The 20,734-nt window shown below is 51.5% G+C and overlaps 1 protein-coding gene across 8 annotated transcripts in view; it reads left to right on the top strand.

Moving 5' to 3' along the window:
• GRK5 (G protein-coupled receptor kinase 5) overlaps positions 1–20,734 on the top strand; it is a 248,281-nt gene that overhangs the window by 180,007 nt on the left and 47,540 nt on the right. For all 8 annotated transcript variants that reach the window (XM_055247300.2, XM_063625175.1, XM_063625163.1 and 5 more), the window contains one exon: positions 10,503–10,580. In XM_055247300.2, coding sequence (XP_055103275.2) covers positions 10,503–10,580 — 78 coding nt within the window. The remainder of the gene's footprint in view (positions 1–10,502; positions 10,581–20,734) is intronic.

Raw genomic sequence — 20,734 nt, 5'->3', positions numbered from 1 at the left:
GTTCCCATCTCTCTGTTGAATTTCTACCAAGTGGAGCTTTTAAAAATAACCTGTCCTCGTTGGACTCTGATGTAGTCCCTGGGAAAGGCTCCTCTCCTGCACAGTATTTTTTTTTTAATTTGAGACAGAGTCTCACTGTGTCGCCCAGGCTGGAGTGCAGTGGCGCAATCTCAGCTCACTACAGCCTCCGCCTCTTGGGTCCAAGTGATCCTCCTGCCTCAGCCTCCTGAGTAGCTGGGATTACAGGTGCACACCACCACACCCAGCTAATTTTGTATTTTTAGTAGAGATGGGGTTTCGCCATGTTGGCTGGGCTGGTCTTGAATTCCTGACCTCAAGTGATCCGCCTGCCTCAGCCTCTCAAAGTGGTGGGATTACAGACGTGAGCCACTATGCCTGGCCTTCTGCAGAGGCTTAATGTCTGCATTTCTCAAGTCAAGTGGAAGACTGCAGCTGTTTTTTAAAGAGGGCCCAGGTGATTTTCTGGGCAGCAGAACTGTTTTGCATGTCATTTACTAGACTGCAGGGGGAGTTCGGCCTTTGGTGTTGGTTATCAAGGGTCTTCCAGGAACCTGAGAAAGACTTTTCTCCTGCCACTGCCAGCTGCCCTCTCAGCAAGAAATGGAGTCAGTGACCTAAGCCATGACTAGGTCTGGTCTCTAGAGGGCAAAGAGTTTGCCCAGCTAGTCAGGGGATTGAAGAGGGTCCAGGCTAGTGTCAGCCCCCACAGGCCAAAGGGTCTTGGGCATCTCGGAGACTGATGTACTTCTCTCTAACCTGTTCCCTGGGAGCCTTGACCACATGCTGGTTCATTTGAAACCATCTCGTCTCCACACTTGGGTGAGATTTAATGGGTTCAGGTCTCTTCTCTTTGGGATTGAGGGATGTTTGGCAGATACAGAAGCAGATTCACCCAGTGCATATTTATGGAGTGGCTCCTGTGTGCCAGGCTCTGTTCCAGCAGTTGGGAGAACACAATGAACAGGAGAACTAAGTTCCTGCCCTTGTGCAGCTTGCTTTCTGGTTAAATGAAAGATTAAAAAAATAAAGAAGATTTTTTTTCTAAGAGATGGAGTCTCACTCTATTGCCCAGGCTGGAGTGCGGTGGTATGATCATAGCTTACCGTAGCCTCAAACTCTTGGGCCCAAAGTGAGTCCTCCCACCTCAGCCTCCTGAGTAGCTGGGACTACAGGCACAGGCCACCATGCCTGGCTAATTAAATAATTTTTTTTTTTTTTTTTTTTTAGAGATGGGGTCTCCCTGTATTGTCCAGGCTGGTCTTGAACTTCTGGCCTCAAGTGATCCTTCCACCTTGGCTTCCCAAAGTGCTGGATTACAGGCATGAGCCACTGTAACTGGCCAAGGAAAATTTTAAAGTGAATTAAGCAACACCAGCTACAAGTTAAAATATTTGTTCAGTATTAGCTTTGGGTTTTTTTGTTGTTGCTGTTCTTTTTTGAGACAGAGTCTCACTCTTTCGCCCAGGCTGCAGTACAGTAGTGTGACCTCAGCTCACTGTAGCCTCCACGTCCTGGGTTCAAGTGATTCTCATGCCTCAGCCACCCTAGTAGCTGGGATTACAGACATGCGCCACGATGCCCAGCTAATTTTTGTATTTTTGGTAGAGAGAGTGTTTCACCAGGTTGGCCAGGCTGGTCTTGAACTCCTGACCTTAAGTGATCTGCCTGCCTTGGCTTCCCAAAGTGCTGGGATTACAGGCATGAGCCACTGAGGCCCACACAGTATTAGTTCACCTCAAAATATAGTGGCTTGAAACAACAGTCAACCTTTATTAGGTGATGGTTTTGTGGGTCAGGAATTTGGGCATGGCTTCACGACGTGCTGTTGGCTCAAGGTCTCTCATAAGGTGAGATATCAAGAAGTTGGCTGGGCTGCAGTCATCTGAAGGCTTGACCGTGGCTGGAGGATCTGCGTGCACAGTTATTCACATGCCTGGCAGGTTGGTGCTGGCTGTTGGCAGGAGGGAGCCTCTCTATGGAATTGCTTGAGCATCCTCACAACATGGCTGGCTTTCTCCAGAGCGAGCAATCCAAGAGAGCATGTTAGGAGCTGCATTGCCCTCTATGACCTAGCCTTAGAGCATCCACACCATTTCCCTAACATCATACTGGTGGCACTGGTTAGCCCTGCCGTGCGCCACGATGCCCAGCTAATTTTTGTATTTTTGGTAGAGAGAGACTGGAAAGAGACTTTCCTAGAGCATGAATAATGAGGATTATTGAAGGCCACCTTGGAGGCAGGCGACTACAAATATGAGGTTACAACAAATGAAATCTCATATAGGAAATGCTGAGAGGCATTCCTATCCGCTAAGTAGCCTAGACTCTAGGTGATGACATAAAATTAGTGGGCCATCACCTGGCTTTCGATGTGCCTGATCATTTGAAATTTTATTGTGAAATGATCCACTCTGCCTCACTGGGGGCTAAGTATTCTGCTTCTCTTGTTTATGAGAATCCAGTATTTGTCTTCATCTTTCTCTCACTGGTGTGATCCCCCAAAATGGGGAGAGTGGAGGGTGCTTATAGTTTTTCAGATGCACATAGAGACAGTCAGAACAGCTAGGAAGCCAGACCCCAGGAGCAGGGCTGTCTTGAAAAAGTGCCACTTCTAAAATGGGTTTATATAGTGCACGTCTGTGGGATCATCCAGTCTCCTGGGTGCTCCACCCATATTCTCAAATAACATGGCTGTCCTAGAAGCTGCCATGTTCTTAATGATGTCACCTCCAAGCTGCAGTTGACTGGAGCAGGAGGGAGTCTGTGAGTCAAGGCAGGCCAACGAGTCCTTTCCCTAGAATTGATGGCCTCAAGGGGAAGTTCTTCCCTGCTAGAGAAAGCTTGACATGAAAACCCTGGGAACTGTGGACTGCCATGTTTCCTACACTGGAACAAGCCAGTCAGCACCCAGAGATCGTGAGCAGCACACACACACACACACACACACACACCCAACACACAGATGATGGGGGCTACAGAAGTGCTTGTGTCCCTAGTTTCTGGGCTCTGGGCCCAGCTGCTTTTCTGTTCTCCCCACAATTTGGTTGTTCAGCTCATCCTTAGATTCCAGGAGCCGGGAGCTTACAGTTTTGTTGAACTAGGTTAGGCTGGGATTCTTTTCACTTAGAACAAAAAGAGTAATGGGGAAAGTTAAAGACCTTTCCTGGTAGCCTTTGGATCCTTGGTTGGATGTGGAGACAGAGAAACAATTCTGAGAGGGAAGGAGGAAAAGCAGCTGGTGGGGGTGAGGATGGGTGGAGCTCTTAGGAGAAGAGTGATGGGGCAGACAGGAAGCAGGATGGCACAGCCCCTCTGTATTACTCTGTTTTCAGGCTGCTGATAAAGACATACCCAAGACTGGGCAGTTTACAGAAGAAAGAGATTTAACAGACTCACAGTTCCATGTGGCTGGGGAGGCCTCACAGTCATGGTGGAAGGTGAAAGGCACGTCTTACATGGCAGGATACAAGAGAAGAGAGCGTGAGCAGCAGAACTGCCCTTTATAAAACCATCAGATCAGGCCAGGCGCAGTGGCTCACACCTGTAATCCCAGCACTTTGGGAGGCCAAGATGGGCGGATCACTTGAGCTTAGGAGTTTGGGACCAGCCTGGCCAATATGGTGAAACCCCATCTCTACTAAAAATACAAAAATTAGCTGGGCCTGGTGGCGTGCGCCTGTAGTCCCAGCTACTTGAGAGGCTGAGACAGGAGAATCACTTGAACCCAGGAGGCAGAGGTTGCAGTGAGCTGAGATCGCACCACTGCACTCCAGCCTGGGCAACAGAGTGAGACTCCATCTCAAAATCTCAAAAAACAAACAAACAAACAAAATATCAGATCTCGTGAGACTTATTCACTATCCCAAGAACAGTACCGGAAAGACCCACCCTCATGATTCAATTACCTCCCACCACCGGGTCCTTCCCACAACACATGAGAATTGTGAGAGATACAATTCATGATGAGATTTGGGTGGGGACACAGCCAAACCATGTTACCCTCTGCCACTGGGGAGCTTATCACTTCCCCTGAGATGGGCGAGCCTGTCCCCTCCCCCTGAGAGAGGCGAGCCTGTCCCCTCCACCACGAGGAGAGATACAGCCCTCCTTCCCTCCTGCCTTCTATTCAGTGTTTGCCTCTGGCCAGGCCACGATTCACAAGCTGGTGGCTGTGGCACCTCAGGAAATCTGGAGTCGCTCCTACCACTTTCATTCTCCACCCAACGTGGACGGGAGTCCATTCTTCCCTCCCTTCTCAGGTTCCATCCCATCTATTGCCCTAAGATGGGCCAGTGAATCCCTTCTGCCTGAGGCCTGAGAGGGCCACTCAGATGGGAGCCAGAGCCAGAGATTAGAGAACACTTTGCCCAGGCGGGCACAAGCTCTGGGGTTGACCAGGTCTGTCTGGCCCTGGGGCCCCTGGGGGACACCCCCTTCATGCACTGCCCGCCATTCTCACTGGGGAGCAGAAAGGAAGCAAGGCCAGTGCCCACCCGTCTGAAGCACTGTGCAGGGCATCAGCCAGATCCTGGCAGAAAACAGATGGCCGGCCCCATGTGTGAATGGAGGAATTCAATGAGGGCCTATTTACAAAGCGTGGGAGGGAAATCAGTAGCTGCTGATGCAGCACCCCTGAGCCTCCATCACCCTGCAACCTGCAGGGCCAAGGGAAGGGACTGACGCGGGATCGTGGGAGAAGGCTGCCCACAGGAGTCGGGTCTGGAGAAGAGGGTCCAGGAGCCTGTGGTGCCCAGACGGGGATGGAGCCAGCAGAAAACCACCCCACCACTCCACCCCCACAGCAGGGTGGGAGAGGGCTAGAGGGGCTCTGGAGGGGCGGCCCATGCAGTCAGCACAGACGAGAAGCTGGGGTCATGGGGGTGGATCCAGGTGTTTCTCCAGCGGGGTGCATGGTGAGCATTGTGCTGACCAGGCGTGTCACTTGTCCCTGCCTCAAGGACTCTGGAAAAGCTGACCACATCAATAATTACAGAAGCTGGAGGTGGCAAGACCTCACGGCATCTCTGACTTCATCTTCCTGTCAGGGCAGAAGAAGGTCTCCTGGGAGAAGGAGGTGACATCTAAAGTTAGTCTAAGGCCAGGAGGAATTCAGCCCAGACTGCCCTTTCTAAACCCAGGGCCGGCTTCTTTGAAAACGTGGCAGGTTCTTAAAAGCATCTGAAGGAAATGTGTCTTCATAGCCAGGACATATTTTCCCTGGCGGATTCTGAGATTGATGATGCAATTAGGGCAGGCCAAGAGAATGAAGTATTAGGGCTATAAACTAAGATGCACATAGATGTTTCCACTCTTTGGGAGGCACAGATGTAGAAATAATTCCTTGTTCCTTAAGCTCAATGTAATAGTCTGCATTTTGTGTTAGAGCAGCATCTCCCCGCAAAGGCCACCCCTGTGTTTGGCATAAATCACAATGCAGAGAGAAGGCTCATTCAGTGGTGTCTTCCCTGTTGGCACCTGGCAAGTATCTGGATTATGGATTGTCGTGGGTGCTCCCTGGCACCCTGGCTGTCAGAACTGAGCTCTGGGCAGGGAGAGCTCCAGGCTGGAGTGCAATGGCGCAATCTCAGCTTACTGCAACCTCCGCCTCCCGAGTTCAAGCGATTCTCCTGCCTCAGCCTCCCAAGTAGCTGGGATTACAGGCACCGCCGCCATGCTTGGCTAATTTTTGGTATTTTTAGTAGAGACAGGGGTTTCACTGTGTTGAGCAGGCTGGTCTCGAACTCCTGACCTCAGGTGATCCGCCTGCCTCGGCCTCCCAAAGTGCTGGGATTACAGGTGTGAACCACCACCCCTGGCTAAGAGAGCTTTAAATGATCAGAACAGCAGAGGTGCCTGTGTTTCGGGGAGGGGACAAGGCCCATCTCTCTCTCTCTGGTTGGAAGGGACTCTCTTGCAGATGGAGGTCACAAGGGCACCCTTTGCATACAGTTTACCTTTCTTTTCATTGAAATCATTGTCTGGCTGCTATTTCCCAAGCTACATCTAATTGTAAAATTCTGGGTTGTTGGCACAAACTCTTACTTGCTGCTTACGTTTGCTGGTTAAGCTGGTTTAAGCTTTCTCCCACCACCTGGGCAAGGGTGTTCTCAGAGCAGTGGTTTCCAGGGTGGCCCCAGCCTTGTGGAGTGTGATCTGCCTTGAGCTCGGCCCATCCAGGGGAGCCACCATAGTACCTTTCCTCTGTAGGTGGCCTCTCAGGACTCCCCTCAGGGGGTCACTGTGGAGACACAGCCTGTCACTAGGTGTCTTAATCAGTGCGAAAAGCCCAGCTGGAGGCCTTCCATCAGTTTTCCGCCTCCCAACACAAATGCTCTTCAAGTGGTGGCCTGGCACGGACTCTTCAGAGAAAGGCCTTTTGATCCTGGCGGGGGAGGCCTGTCCCCGCGTGCTCCCACTGCCGCCCTGTGGACCTGTGTGCCCATCCACCGGCGGGGCCTCTGCCGGGAGGCAGCTGACCTGAAAGGGATGTTATTTTTTTTAACGCGGGTTTTAGTACCCACAGCAAGAGTATTTTTAGCTGGTTATTGAGGCTGATTAGTGAGCCCCAGGCCTCCATTTGGTTAAATAGAGCCACCTTCACAGATGTATTTTGGTACAGTGCAAATCTAGTGTTCTGGATGGTGTAGAGTTACCCCAAATGATGGCCAGCCATTTGCCCAGGGCCTGGGTCCTGCAGAGCAGTCTAGCTACATTCCCATGGTGCCTGACCAATGGCAGGCTGTCCAGGGGCAGCAGGACCCTGGATGCTTCTCATTCTGGAAAACAGCAGGCAGCTGGCTCTAGAGTGCTCAGCCCCTTTGGAGATGCCACTGCTGCCCCATCACTTGCTAGCTGTGCTGTATTGGAACCTCCCAGACCCTTAGTTTCTTCATCTGCAAATCGGGACTAATAATACCTACCATGTAGATATAATAATACCCTGCCATGTAGGGTGAGCCTGGAATCAGCACTCCATGTGGGGTGTGTGTCTGTGTGTGGGTGTCTGTGTGTCTGTATGTGTGTGTGTAGGGGTGTGGGTGTGTTTGTGTGGATGGGTATCTGTGGGTGTGTGGTGTTTGTGAGTGTGTAGGTGTCTGTGTGTGGATGTGTCTGGGTATCTATGTGTGTGTCTGGGTCTGTGGGGGGGGTGTGATTGTGTGTAGGTGGGTATCTGTGGGTATGTGTGTCTGTGTGTGGGTTTGATTGTGTGGGTGTGTGGGTGTGGGTGTCTGTGTATGGGGGTGTGTATCTGTGGGGACGTGTATGTGTGGGTGTCTGGGTGTATGTGTGTGTGTGGGCATGTGTGTGTGGGTGTGTGGGTGTGTGTGAGTATCCATGTATCTATGTGTGGGTACGTGCGTGTGTGGGTGTGTGTGGGGAGGTGTATCTGTGTGTCTGTGTGTGGGTGTCTGTGTGTGTGGGTGTGTGTGAGTGTCCATGTGTCTGTGTGTGGGTACGTGGGTGTCTGTGGGTGTGTGGTGTTTGTGAGTGTGTAGGTGTCTGTGTGTGGATGTGTCTGGGTATCTATGTGTGTGTCTGGGTCTGTGGGGGGGGTGTGATTGTGTGTAGGTGGGTATCTGTGGGTATGTGTGTCTGTGTGTGGGTTTGATTGTGTGGGTGTGTGGGTGTGGGTGTCTGTGTATGGGGGTGTGTATCTGTGGGGACGTGTATGTGTGGGTGTCTGGGTGTATGTGTGTGTGTGGGCATGTGTGGGTGTGTGGGTGTGTGTGAGTATCCATGTATCTATGTGTGGGTACGTGCGTGTGTGGGTGTGTGTGGGGAGGTGTATCTGTGTGTCTGTGTGTGGGTGTCTGTGTGTGTGGGTGTGTGTGAGTGTCCATGTGTCTGTGTGTGGGTACGTGGGTGTCTGTGGGTGTGTGTGGGTATCTGTGTGTCTGTGTGTGTGTCTGTGGGTCTGTGGGTGTGTTTGTGTGGGTGGGTATCTGTGGGTATGTGTGTCTGTGGGTGTGTGTGTGTGGGTGTGGGTGTGTGTGTGTGTGGGTACGTATGTGTGTGGGTATGTGGGTGTCTGTGTGGGTGTGAGTATCCGGGTGTGTGGGGGCACATGTGTGTGGGTGTGTGGGTGTCTATGTGTGTGGGTGCGAGTATCCGTGTGTCTGTGTGTGGGCACGTGCATGTGGGTATGTGGGTGTCTGTGTGTGTGGGTGTGTGTAGCTGTGTGTATGTGGGTGTGTGGGTGTGTGTGAGTATCCGTGTGTCTGTGGCTACGTGTATGTATGGATGTGTGGGTGTCTGTGTGTATGGATGTATGTATCTGTGTGTCTGTGTGTGGGCACGTGTGTGGGGGGTGTATGGGTGTGTGTGGGTGTGTATCTGTGTGTCTGGGAACGTATGTGTGGGTGTGTGTATCTCTGTGTGGGCACTTGTGGGTGTGTATCTGTATCTGTGTGTGGGCACGTGTGTGTGTGTGGGTGTGTGTATCTGTGTGTGGGCACGTGGGTGTGTGTGTGTGTGGGTGTGTGTATCTGTGTGTGGGCACATGTGTGGGGGTGTGTGGGTGCGTGTATGGGTGTGTGTGAGTATCTGTGTCTGTGGGCACGTGTGTGTGGGTGTGTGTATCTGTGTGTCTGTGTGTGGGCACGTGTATGTTTGGGTGTGTGGGTGTATCTGTGTGTGGGCACGTGTGTGTGCACACATGTGCACTCAGGTTTAGGGGAGCGACAGGGGGCACAGAGGAAGAAAATAACAGGAAAAAGTCAAGAGGAAAGAGCCACCTTAAAACATCTCAGGAAATCATCTATCAAGACAAATCATCAAGAAGTCCCCAGTCCCTCAAGGCTCATCTTGATGTGGAAGAGGAATTGACCTCTGGGGAGAGGCTCTGACCACGGGGCCCAGTGGGATCCAGAGGCCAGCACGCCAGTCCGGCAGCTGTGACCTTGGGCAAGTCCCTGACTTCTCTGAGCCTCTGTGTCCAGCCCTATAAAATGAGGGGTGGGATTCCTTACAGAACCACTACCCTGTCTCCCTGTGATCTAAATGATTATAGTGTTCATGTTTCTCCATGGGAGAAAATCGTTGGATCTTGGCTCTCCATTAGAAGAGAGAGAGCAAGACAAGGACACTCGCTCACTGTGGTTGGAAACGAGACTGGCTGCCTCTGTGGTCACTGCCAGTGCCACCTGCATGCTCCCTTTAGCTGACCTGGGAGGAATCGGACCCTAGACACTGAGGTGTGAAGTTTCCCTGCGGGCCGGATGGGCATCTGACTGCATGGTGGGACGCCTGGGGAGGAGTTCGGGTCCGTCTGTGCTGGTGTCATTTCCTGCCTCTTTTGAAATAGCTGTACTTTTGGACACAGGCTGACAAATCCTTGGGTGGTGGATTTTGAAATGGTTATAAACAACTTGCAATTAGCTCTTTTGTCTAAATGAGAAAGGGACTCTTACTCAGGCTTTTTATTGACTCGAGGCCCTTTATCCATGTGGCAAGTGCGTCAGATGTGAGCAAAGGAGCCCCTCTGGGATTCAGGAAAATTAAAAAGTCTGTTTTTTGGAGACCTCCCATCTTTAGAGCTTGGGCCCTCTGGCTTGGCTAGTTATCAGAGTCCTAAATTCTGTGCTGTGGTTGAGGAGAAGCCCTGCGCTTGGAGGTTCGAGTCCCAGCCCTGCCACCTCCTGCTGCACGACCCTACACAAGTCCCTTCCCGCCGTGGGCCCTCGGGATCTCCAGTCCCAAGGGGGTGGGATGGCAGCCCCTGTTCTCCTGCGTCACTGCCCTGGCTCTTTCGAGGTTCAGATAAGAACATCTTTAAAAACCTGTGTATGTTCACTTTGTAAACTGAAAAGCTGGAAAAGATCAGGCATCCACATTATTGTTTATCCTTGCAAGGTGTAATAATCACAGTGGCGGTAACTATAGCAACTGTTTATTATTATTTATGATGGGCCAGGCCCCAGGCCAAGAGCTTGATCACTTCCGTCTGTATAATCACGGCATACCTAGGTGCTGGTACCATCTGCGTTTTATAGAAAGGTTAAGCAAATTGTCTAAGATCACACAGCTTACAAGGTCTGAGTGACCTAAGGCAGCTTCTCGGCGGCCTTCCAGTCTGGTAGGCTGTTATTTTTCCAGTAGTTTCCTTTGATTCATCTAAGTCAGTGGTCTTCAACCCCCGCTGCCGAGGTGCCAGCCCTCATGGCCCACTGGAAAGCCTGATTTCATGGGTCTAGGGTGGGGTCTAGCATCAGTGTTTGCTCAGGGCTCCCTGCTGATTCTGATGTGCAGTCTGCGTGGCGCACCGCCATCCTGAGACCCAGCATCTGTGAGACAGGGCAAAGTAATTTGGACTGAATATCAGGGCTCCGTGGCCAGGTCTTCTCCCCTGGTTTCCTGACCTGCAGGAGAAGGGGATTGGTCAGGTGGCTTCTAGGGGGTTTCCTCCAGGGGCTGTGAAGTTCTGTAACTGTAAGAAGCTCATGAGCAAACCTGTTACTGTTCTTTTTCTCCTTCTGTTTTAGGCAGAATATGAAGTTACTCCAGATGAAAAACTGGGAGAGAAAGGGAAGGAAATTATGACCAAGTACCTCACCCCAAAGGTAAGGAGTCTTCCAAACCCCACAGCAGGTGGCACAGGAGGCCTTTTCCAAAAATAGGAGCCCCTAAGTCTGTGCCAGGCCACGTGGGGATCTGTTGAGTGCTGGGCTGGTAGCTGTTGTTGACCTCCTGAGATCACAGTTCTCATCCTCCCCCAGAGAGTGCCCAAGCCTGGCAGGGCCAAGATGGGGATGGTCTAGGCCAGGCCTGGAGTAGGGGCGGGATGCCTGCTTCTTGGGGCCCAGCCCCTTCAAGGGTCACCATGCTGCCGTGTGCCCACACCCAACCATTTGTGGTAGGGCAGATGGAGGCCTGGCCAAGGTCAGGAGGAGAAGTGCCCAGAAGGAAGGGCTTAGCAGGGCGGTTCTGAGAGGTCAGCATGGAGGGAAGTGTTGGGGGTTGAATGGGAGGGAAAGAGGGTGCCCAACTACATCAAAGAATGAAGAGAATTCTGAAACATATTCTGGAGTATTCTGAAGGGTCAGGGGCCACCCCGACCCCACCTCGGGGCCACCCACTGGATGGTTGAAGCATCGGGGTACCATTGTCCTCAGGGTCCAGCAGCCTCGGTTCTCCAAGATCTGCTTCCTCTTAACTCACCTTCACAAAAGTGTGTTCTCAACCCATTTAGTGTTCTAGTGTCAGTGGTTCTGCCCACTTGGTCAAGCCACATTCCCTCCCTGGGCCTCTGTTTCCCTTTCTTAAAAGTAGCCTTCCTGTCAGACTCACCTCCCGGAGTTGTTGAGAGCCTGAGATGAGACCTGTGTGGGAATAGCTTTGCGTGTGTCCCATCCCCTGGGGCCAGTGGTGGCTTCACCCTGCTCAGGACCCTGTGGGCCAGCCAGCTCCCTGGAAGGGTATACCTCCTGGTGCCCATCCCAGGCTGCCAGTGGACTGAGGTCACCACAGCCTGTGGAAGGTCTTGGCCATCAGTCCCCCCAACCCCCTGCACCTCTTGCACCAAATGTAGCCCTCGTTCTTCTCTAGCATCAGCAGTTGGCGGTGGCCATTGCCCTTGCAGGGTGAGACCAGCCTCACACCCAGAAGCATTGCCCTTTGTCACGCCCCACTCTGGACAGCCTGCTGGACGGCATCCCTAATGTGCACACAGACCAGAGTCACCATCACCTTGTTGCCTCCCGTTGCTGTTTCTCTGCTTCTGCATCCACCATAATCCATGCACTTCTCTTTCCGTGAACTGCAAACACCCCCAGCCCTTTTGCACTTTTCAGAAATACAGAATTTATGTTTATAAAACACTTCTAGGCATAGAATGGGGTTAGTTTGCTCTGGACAAGGTGTGGCCCTGGGTAGGCACAGCTGCCCCCACCTTGGGAGCCTTGCTATGCTCCAGATATGGGCGTGTTGCTGTCTGTGAGGTTCTCAGGTGGACACAGTCGAGGAGATGTTCTCAGCAGGGTCCCTGTTCACCCAGTCGCAGCCGATGTCGTATTGATGGGGCTCTGGCTAGATACATTTTTGATCTCCTGGCCACCACTCAAGACAGTGTGGACACTCTGGGCATAAACACGTGCCCTGAGCTTAGAGAGGTGCATGTGCCCTAGAGGGCATAATGATGACAGCTCCCTGGCTGGGCTCCTATGGTGTGCCACATGCCTCTGAGACGTCTCTGATGGTTCGCGTATCCACAAGAGGTTGCCCTGTTTACAGACAGGCCTCTGAGGCCCACAGAGCTGAATAGTGTGAGAGGCCACTCCGCTGAAGGGGTCTTCAGCTACCCTTTGCAGAGGCATCTTCCCACCGTGGCTCAGCTTGGCCCAGTCCAGCGCTTCATCTGTGCCCCCATAGGGCTGCCCACTCACATATGTTCCCCCCAAACAATGGCAACTAGAATGTATTGAGGACCCCTTGTGTCAGGCACCACTGTCTATAGTCCTTGCTGTCACTGTGGGATGCAGATTATATTGGTTCCATCTTACCGATAAGGAAGGAGAGGCTCAGGGGAGCTGTCACATCCCACGTCACACAACTAGTGAGTGGCAGAGCTAGAGTTTGAACCCAAGTCTGGGTGACTCTAGAGCCCTAGGTGTTTCCCCTGGGTGTAGTCTCCTCACCCCCCTTCACTCTCCTCCCACTGTCTGCGGCCTGGCTCTGATCTGCAGTGAGGACGGAGTGCTCCCTTTGCCTGACCTTGCCGGCTGGATAGGCTCTTGTGGCTTAGCCAAGAAAAGGGTACAGGCAGGCACTGGGGCAGCCACTGAGGGCTGCCACCGGGTTGCCCCGTGGCTAACCTTGTCCAGAAGCCCCTGCTGGCAGCCCCTGACCTGAGCTCTCCAGGCCTCCCTACCTCTGCTCAGCCTTGCCTCCATCTCCTGGAAGGATGGGGCCCAGACACCGCCATCAGCTCAGATGGTTTTACAAGTGCCTCAGAGCCTGCCAGCTTTTTTTCCCTCAAGTTCTCTTCAATTTAAAAAATTTAAGCCACACCATATGTTACAGCCAGGGAGGCCTCCAGGGGAGGTGGTTGATCCATGCCTTGGGTCAACTGTTTTCCTACAATAAACTTTGCACTGCTTTCCCAGTTCTTCCCATAACAGCTTGCTCCAGAGCCTCATTTACTTCTCACGTGCCCCAGTGCCCCAGATGCAGCGAAGCAAGGTGCTGGCTGAGGAGCTGAGTGAGTGACTGAGGCCCCAGCACTGGCTCAGAGGACTTTGACCAACCCCAAAGCCACTGTCCTCAAGCCCAGATTGTCCTTGCCTTGGGACCCCTCCTCAGTATGTAGCTTGTGTGTCTCAGCTCTGAGCAGTGCTTTCCAAAGGGTAGACCACAGGAGAGTGGCCAGTGGAGAAGCTCTGTGAAAAAGAACCCTCCGTGGTCAATTACACGTGGGCAGCACTGTAATGCCATGTCTCCCCTGGTGGATCCACTCAGCATGTGAGCATATTCAAGGCTCTGAGAAGTCCTGCAAGAAAGAAACCTCTTTAACTGTTACCAAAGCATTTCTCAAAGTTATTGACCATAATTTTTTTTCAATTTTCCATTCTGCTGAGCACACCTTGGGCTACAGAACACATCCAAGAGCCTCACGCCCACACCTCCTTCTGCTCCAGCATCCTTTCCTGGGACCTCTCCCATGGCCTCACACTGGGCTGTGGCCACACCACTTCCTAGGCTCACCTGGATGTCCATACCCTGTGGCCTTTGTTCAGGCTGTGCCCCAGAAGGCCCTTTATGAAGGCGCTGCCCCCTACTCTGTCTTTCTCGCTTCTGTATCCCTGCATGTATTGAGGACCCTTGTGTCAGGCACCACTGTCTGTAGTCACCTCCAACATCCCCAGCTGCACAGAGCCTCTTCTGCCTCTCGTCAGAGTCCATTGCCCTCACCTGGGTGGTCTCTGCACACACTGTTCCATTGTTGTGATTCTGTGCCCCATGATGGGGATTCTGAGGAGCCCACCTTCAGAGTAGGGCCAACACATAAGCAGATTAACCAAATGCCCCATGATGGGAGCAGTGGTGGAGCTGTGCTCAGGGAAGTGTGGGTTCAGGTGAGCTAGAGGAGGCTTCCACGAGGTGATGCTGCTGATTCAGATCTTAAAGGATGTGGAGGAGGAAGCTGGACACAAAAGAAAGGGAAGGAGGAGCGGCCTTCATGGGTGCAGTGCAGTGGGCATTTGGGGCTGTCTGGAGATACTTGTAATTGGCAGAATTGTGGGGGAGGGAAGTGCTGCTAGCATCTGATGCGTAGAGGCCATGGATGCTGTTGAACATTCTAGAGTGCACATGGCATCTTCCTACCCAGAGTTACCGGCGGGCAAAATGTCAATTGGGCTGAGGTTGAGAAACCTTGGCACAGAGGTAGGAAAGGGCACAGGGTGGGCAGTGCTGTGGGGGTGGGAATGGGGAGGGGGCCTCTCTGAGCTGTAGGCCCTGGGAAGCCATGTCGAGGCGGCAGCGGTGTGGAGCTGCCAGTGCTTTGAGTGCCACTTGTATTTTAGGACGATCCCCTGACCACATGGAGGAGTAATAAGGGGGACAAGGAAGGACTGGAGGCAAGAGGCCATCTGGGGAGCAGCCCCAGGTCCCCAAGCTGGGCCAGCAGCCTCGGGGATGGGGAGGAACAAGGGCCTTGCGAAACGGCAGAAGGAGGATGCCCTTGGGCTTTTGTCTTGAGTCTCTGGGTGTGTGGAGGTGTCCCCAGGAAAGACAGAGCACAGGATGAGGGCCGTGGGAAGGTCCACCCACTCTCGGCAGAGACAGTGGCATCTGCTCTCTCTGTCCCGCCCCAGCGTGATGCTGGACACATGGTTCTCGATCAATGTGAGTTGGTTGGAGTGAAACACTGAGGGGAGCTCTGGAAGCTGCCCTCTATGGGCCCGTCAGCTGTCCTGTCTCATGTCTCTGGGGATCCACGCTTGGCGAGCTCACATCCTGAGGTGTCCGCCATCTTGTAATTGCTGGAAGCCAGGATAGAAAGCCCTGCCTAAGCAATGCCTGTGCCTGGAGCTCCATTCTCCCTCCCCACGGAGGGTGCCCTACAAACCCTTGCCTGATGTTTTTATCTCAGGAGGCAAAGCCCACCCCGTAGACCCTGCCTTGAATCCTGCATCAGTCTCCCACACACGGCCAGTTTTGCTTTGGGGGTGTTATAGGGCACCAGCCAAGGGTGGGCTTGGAAGGGATTGAGAACTGTTGGAGAGCTCACAGAAGGGCAGCAGAGTGCTGAGAAGGAGGTGAGCTTTAGAGTCAGGTAGACCTGGGTTCAAAGCCAGATGTCACCTCTTTGGGCTGCATGGGCTTGGGAAAGTCGCTTAACCTCTCAGTGCCTCAGTTTCCTCATCTGTCAAGGGTGTGGGCCGTGGTGAGAATCATAAATAAAAGCAGCAAGTACTGAGCATGGTAGCTGGGGCAACTTAAATGCCCGGCAGCAGTGCTTGTCATCTGCCTTTCCCCACCTTCTCTGTGCCTTCAAAATCAGGCTGTTGAATGAGGAAATTGTTCAGACGTCGAACTGCCAGCTGTGGAGTGCGAGAGGCCAAGGAAGGGTGCGGAGGGCCTCCAGCTGCAGAGGGCTGGACAGAGGCACTGCGTCAGTCAGGATGATTTATACTAGCTGCCACAACAAACAAACCCCCAAATCTCAGGGGCTCCTCCCAGCAAAGGTTCATTTCTTTCTCATGTATCATCTGATTAGGTCATCAGCTCTTCTGGGTCCTTCTCCCTGGGTGACTCAGGGATCCTGGCTGCTCCTGTGGCCCCACCATCTTGAGTGTGTTGTCCCATGGTCAGTACCACAGAGGAAGAGAGGGATGAAGGAGGCACAGAAGCTTTTAAGTGCTTGACCCAGAAGCAACACTCAACACTTCCTCTCGCAGTCCATGGCCAGTGGGGAGGCTGGGAAAGGCAGAGGAGCATGTGGAATATTAGGTGAGCACACCAGTAAGGCTTCCTGTGTACATTCCCATCCCTCAAGCCCTAGGTTAAAAACATCACGTGGCAGGCTCGTCTCTGGTGCTGGTTAGACAGCCGTGAGCGTGGCGTGTCTTAGCTCACAGAAGCTGACACGGAAGTGGGCCACAGTTGGATCTGAGTGGCTAATTTTTGTATTGTGATTAGAGACGGGGTTTCGCCACGTTGGCCAGTCTGGTCTCGAACTCCTGGCCTGAAGCGATCCACCCGCCTCAGCTTCCCAAAGTGCTGGGATTACAGGCATGAACCACCATGCCCAACCTGCTTCTACTTTTTGTTTCTACTTTTTTGCTCTTATGGAATAATAATGCTATGAACATGCAGGTACTACTTTTTGTGTAGACATGTTTCATTTGGGTATATACATAGGAGTAGAATTGCTGGGTCATGTGGTAACTCTATGTTTAAACTTTGGGGGAACTGCTGGGCTGTTCTTCAAAGCACTGTACCATTTTAAATTCCCCCCAGCAGGGTTCCAGTTTCGCCACAACCTCATCAACACTTGTTATTTTCTGTCTTTTTTATTTTATCCATCTTAGTGGGTGTGAGGTGGTGTCTTGATGTGATTCTGATTCATACTTCCCTAATAATTAATAATGTTGAACACCCTTTCTTGTGCTTTTTGGCCACTTGTGTATCTTCTGTGGGAAATGTCTATTTAGATTCTTTGTTCATTTTTGAATTGGGTTGTTTGTCTTTAATGTCGAGTCGTAAGAGTTCTTCATATGTTCAGGATACAAGTTCCTTATCAGTATATGACTTACACATATTTTCTCCCATTCTGTGGGTTCTCTTTTCACTTTCTTGGTGGTATCCTTTGAATCACAAAGGTTTTTCATTTTGATGACATTCAGCCTTCGTTTTGGTTACTTGTTTTTAAATAACTTGTTTTCATTTTGTCTTATCTGTCCTTGTAAGAAGGCCTCAGTTTTTGAAGGGAAAGAGTGTGTATGGAAACAAAGTAAAGAAATCCTAATATACATTTAGCCCCATGACCTGCTCTTCCTTTGAAGAACGAGAGCCCCGCTGCCTGTTGGAAAGATCAGGGCCAGGCCTGGTCCTTCATGGACATTCAGCCCCTTATCCCCTGGTTGACATGACCACATCCCCCGGGCTTTGAGCCCTTCCATTCCTAGGACTGCACGGGCCTCTTACAGACGTGCTCCTGGAACTTCCTGGCAGCTCCCCAAGATGGGTATTAGTGTACCCATTTTACAGATCAGGTAACTGAGATTTGGGAAGAGAAGAGGCTGGTCCAGAATGGGGAAGCGCCTGCGTGACCTGCTTTGGCAGTGTTACTTGTAGGACATTTTGCCGCAGCTCATTTTAATTGGGGCCGTGAGCGACAGCGCTGGTCTCCATGGTTGCAGTGCCCCAGTCCAATTACTAAGGTCTGGCAAGGGGGTGCCAGTTTTGATGTGGCTTTGTTAGGGACTATCAGTGGATTCCAGGGGAAGCTCAAACCCAGTCCTGGTCCTGCTGAAAGGGCCTGCGTGGGTTCTTCCCGGACAAGGGGGTGGACAGGTGGGTTGGGGCAGGCTTCTGAGGAACTGGTATGGCGTCCTTCTGTGGGGTACTGGGAAGGCCGTTGTGCAGGCAGCTCTTAGAGTGCATTTCTTGCCAAAGATCTGCAGGCAGGATATTGTTCTCTGGGCCCTCCATAGATGCAGGGCTGCCTCTTTGTTTCAATAAACAATGATAGGGTAAGACGGGGAAGTTGGTTCTTGTGAAGGGGGAAGTTACCCATCAGCCTGTTTCCACACAAACGAAATCTATTCGTAGTGCTTGTTGGGCTCTCTGGAAAACATCCACATTTTATAAAGTCAAGAGCTTGAATGAAAGGAAATAATAACGACTCCAAATTTTCTCCTCTGGCTCCCCACCCCCACCCAGGCACCAGCGTCAGGAAGCCAAGCAAACCCACGCAGGCTGGGCCACGGCTCCTCGGCCTCTGGCACAGGCAGTCAGCTTCATCCTTGTCCCCAGGACCTCCTGCAACCCCAGTCCTGCTACTTTCCAGCTCTGCATCCTTGGAGCCTCAGTTTCCCCAACTGAGTATGGGGCTGATAAAAATGGCGCCTACCTGTGCTTGTGACCATCAGTCATTCTCTAGCACTTGTGTGGTTTTGGCCATGTTTGCAGACTACTCTTAACAGTTACCTATACAACGATTTTCTTTAAATCAACTAATCTTTTAACTTAAAATAGATGCGTTTTAAAAGGAAACCTTGTACCAGGAACATGCCTGGGGAACCAGTATTGATTTGTCATACATAAAGGTAACTGGAAAAATTAAGATTAAATCCAAGCTAGATACCCTATTGCCTGCCTGAGGTTCTGAGCCTGAAGCCTTTGTCCTTGTGATTTTAAAGGAGATTAGTGAATGTGAGAGCCCTGATGACAAGACGGTAGCACTGCCTGCGACTTTCTACTTCATGATGGGAGGCTTGCAGGAGATCCGAAGAGAATCACTTTTTCACTGAGTGATTCAATATTATCTAATTGTGTCCTTGTACTTCCTAAGACCTCTCATCATCTTTAGAAGATGCTGGGCTAACTCTCTGCTTCCCAGCTATGATGCATTATGGAAATGGAAATGCTGGCTTGTTTTTGGTAGAGACAGCATGACCTAGGGCAAAGAGCACTGGACTGGGAGTCAGGCTCATTCCTGATCTCCCTTCCTGGGGTCCATGGCCCTGGTCCTGCTTAGAGTCTGCCTGATCATCCAACCAATTCATGATCTCTAGGGCAACCAAGGGTGTGAAATATGGGAAGCTTGGGCAAATGGCTCCCTTCCAAGTACCTGTCCCATTCTCCGTGGGGCTTGGGGTCCCAGACACTGGACCTGGACCCAGCTCTTCATCTCTACTGAGATTGCTCGGCCCTCATTTCCCAGTCCCCGGAACAGGTCATCCTGTTGTCAATTAATCTAGTGAGCTCAGAGTCCACCTTCACTTGAGCAGAGGGTCTGGCTGGGCAGCTGCCCCTGCTGGGCCATCTACCAGCATTTCCAGCTTCCTGTCACAGCCTTGCATACAGGCTGGAGGGCGGAAGAGGATTGAAAAGAAAACTTGAGAAAGGGACTTCCAGGAGTTTTCTCAAGCAACAGTAGTGAGGGATGGAGGTTGGGCCTCTTCCTCTTCCACTTCTGGGAGCAGCAGAGAGAGGAATTCACAAATCAAGCCACATATGTCCTGGGACAGCTAGCATTTATTGAGCTACTACTGTAGCCTAGAACTTCATATTCCGTGTTTTGCTAAGTCCTCATCACAGCCATGTAAAATAACAAGAAGTGGAGGCTCACTCAGGATGGGCACCCAGGGAAATCTCAGGGGCTGCCCAGTTCTGGGCCCCGCATGCAGTTTTATCTACAGATTCCCAGCATGCAAACAGATAAAAAGATCTGTGGTTGACCAAGCTGGAGGCTGGACTTCTCTTTTTCCTCCCTTCCCCTTCCCCTTCCCCTTCCCCTTCCCCTTCCCCAGGCTCTGACTTTGAGGAGAACATTTAGGGTTCTGTGGATCCCAGTTTAAACACCATGGAGCTGAGCTAAACTCCTCATTTCCTAGATAAAGAAACTGAGGTCCCGAGAGGCCCAGCTTGGAAGAGGAGACTGGAATGTTCCTTGTGGGGCTTTCTATAACTCTGTGCTAGAAACAAGGAGAGGAGGCCTCAAAAGGGATGCTTACTGACTTGGTTTTCCTGCTCCCACTGGGGATGGCCAGCAGCTGGGTTTCAATTCCTGTGAGGCGCTTTTTCTTTAAGCCAGTAAGTATCTAAATGCTGCGACATTTGTAATGTCTGTGCAAAGCAGAGAAGTTGGCTGTTGCCGGAAGTTCTACTAGTTAAGCACTAAGTCATTAACTCTCTGGGTTTTAGTGGAGGAGGTGAGAGAAAATAACATTAATTTAGCACCTACTGTATGCTACATGCTTTATAGCTTTAGTGCATTCTATCTTCATGACTATCCTATGTAGTAGACACTATTGTCCTCGTTTTACCCAGGCAGTCAGAGTTCTTTAGCTCATAATGGTAAGACTGGGGAATTGAAAACAGGGAGGCTGGGCATGGTGGCTCATGCCTGTAATCTCAACACTTTGGGAGGCCAAGGCAGGAGGATTACTTGAGGCCAGGAGTTTGAGACCTACCTGGGCAACACAGCGAGACCCTCATCTCTACAAAGAAAAGAAAACTTGGGGGCTGGGTGTGGTGGCTCACGCCTGTAATTCCAGCACTTTGGGAGGCCGAGGCGGGCAGATCACCTGAGGTTGGGAGTTCGAGACCAGCCTGACCAACATGGAGAAACCCCATCTCTACTAAAAATATGAAATTAACCGGGCGTGGTGGTGCATGCCTGTAGTCCCAGCTACTCGGGAGGGTGAAGCAGGAGAATCACTTGAACCCGGGAGGCAGAAGTTGTGGTGAGCCCAGATTGCACCATTGCACTCCAGCCTAGGCAGCAAGAGCGAAACTCCATCTCAAAAAAAAAAAAAAAAAAAATTAATTAGGTGGGTATGGTGGCGCATACCTGTAGTCCTTGCTATACAGGAAGCTGAGGTGGGAGAATCACCTGAGCTCTGGAGTTCAGGGCTGCAGTGTGAGCTATGATTGCACCACTGCTCTCTATCCTGGGTGACAGAGCGAAACCCTGTCTCAAAAAAAAAAAAAAAAAAAAAAGGGCAGAAAATACAGATGCAAACAGATACTAGTGTGCAAATATTTA

Source organism: Symphalangus syndactylus, chromosome 2 (genome assembly GCF_028878055.3).
Source record: "Symphalangus syndactylus isolate Jambi chromosome 2, NHGRI_mSymSyn1-v2.1_pri, whole genome shotgun sequence".
Lineage (NCBI taxonomy): Eukaryota > Metazoa > Chordata > Mammalia > Primates > Hylobatidae > Symphalangus > Symphalangus syndactylus.
The sequence above is the reverse complement of the archived record's forward strand: the minus strand, read 5'-3'. Positions and strand labels throughout refer to the sequence as shown.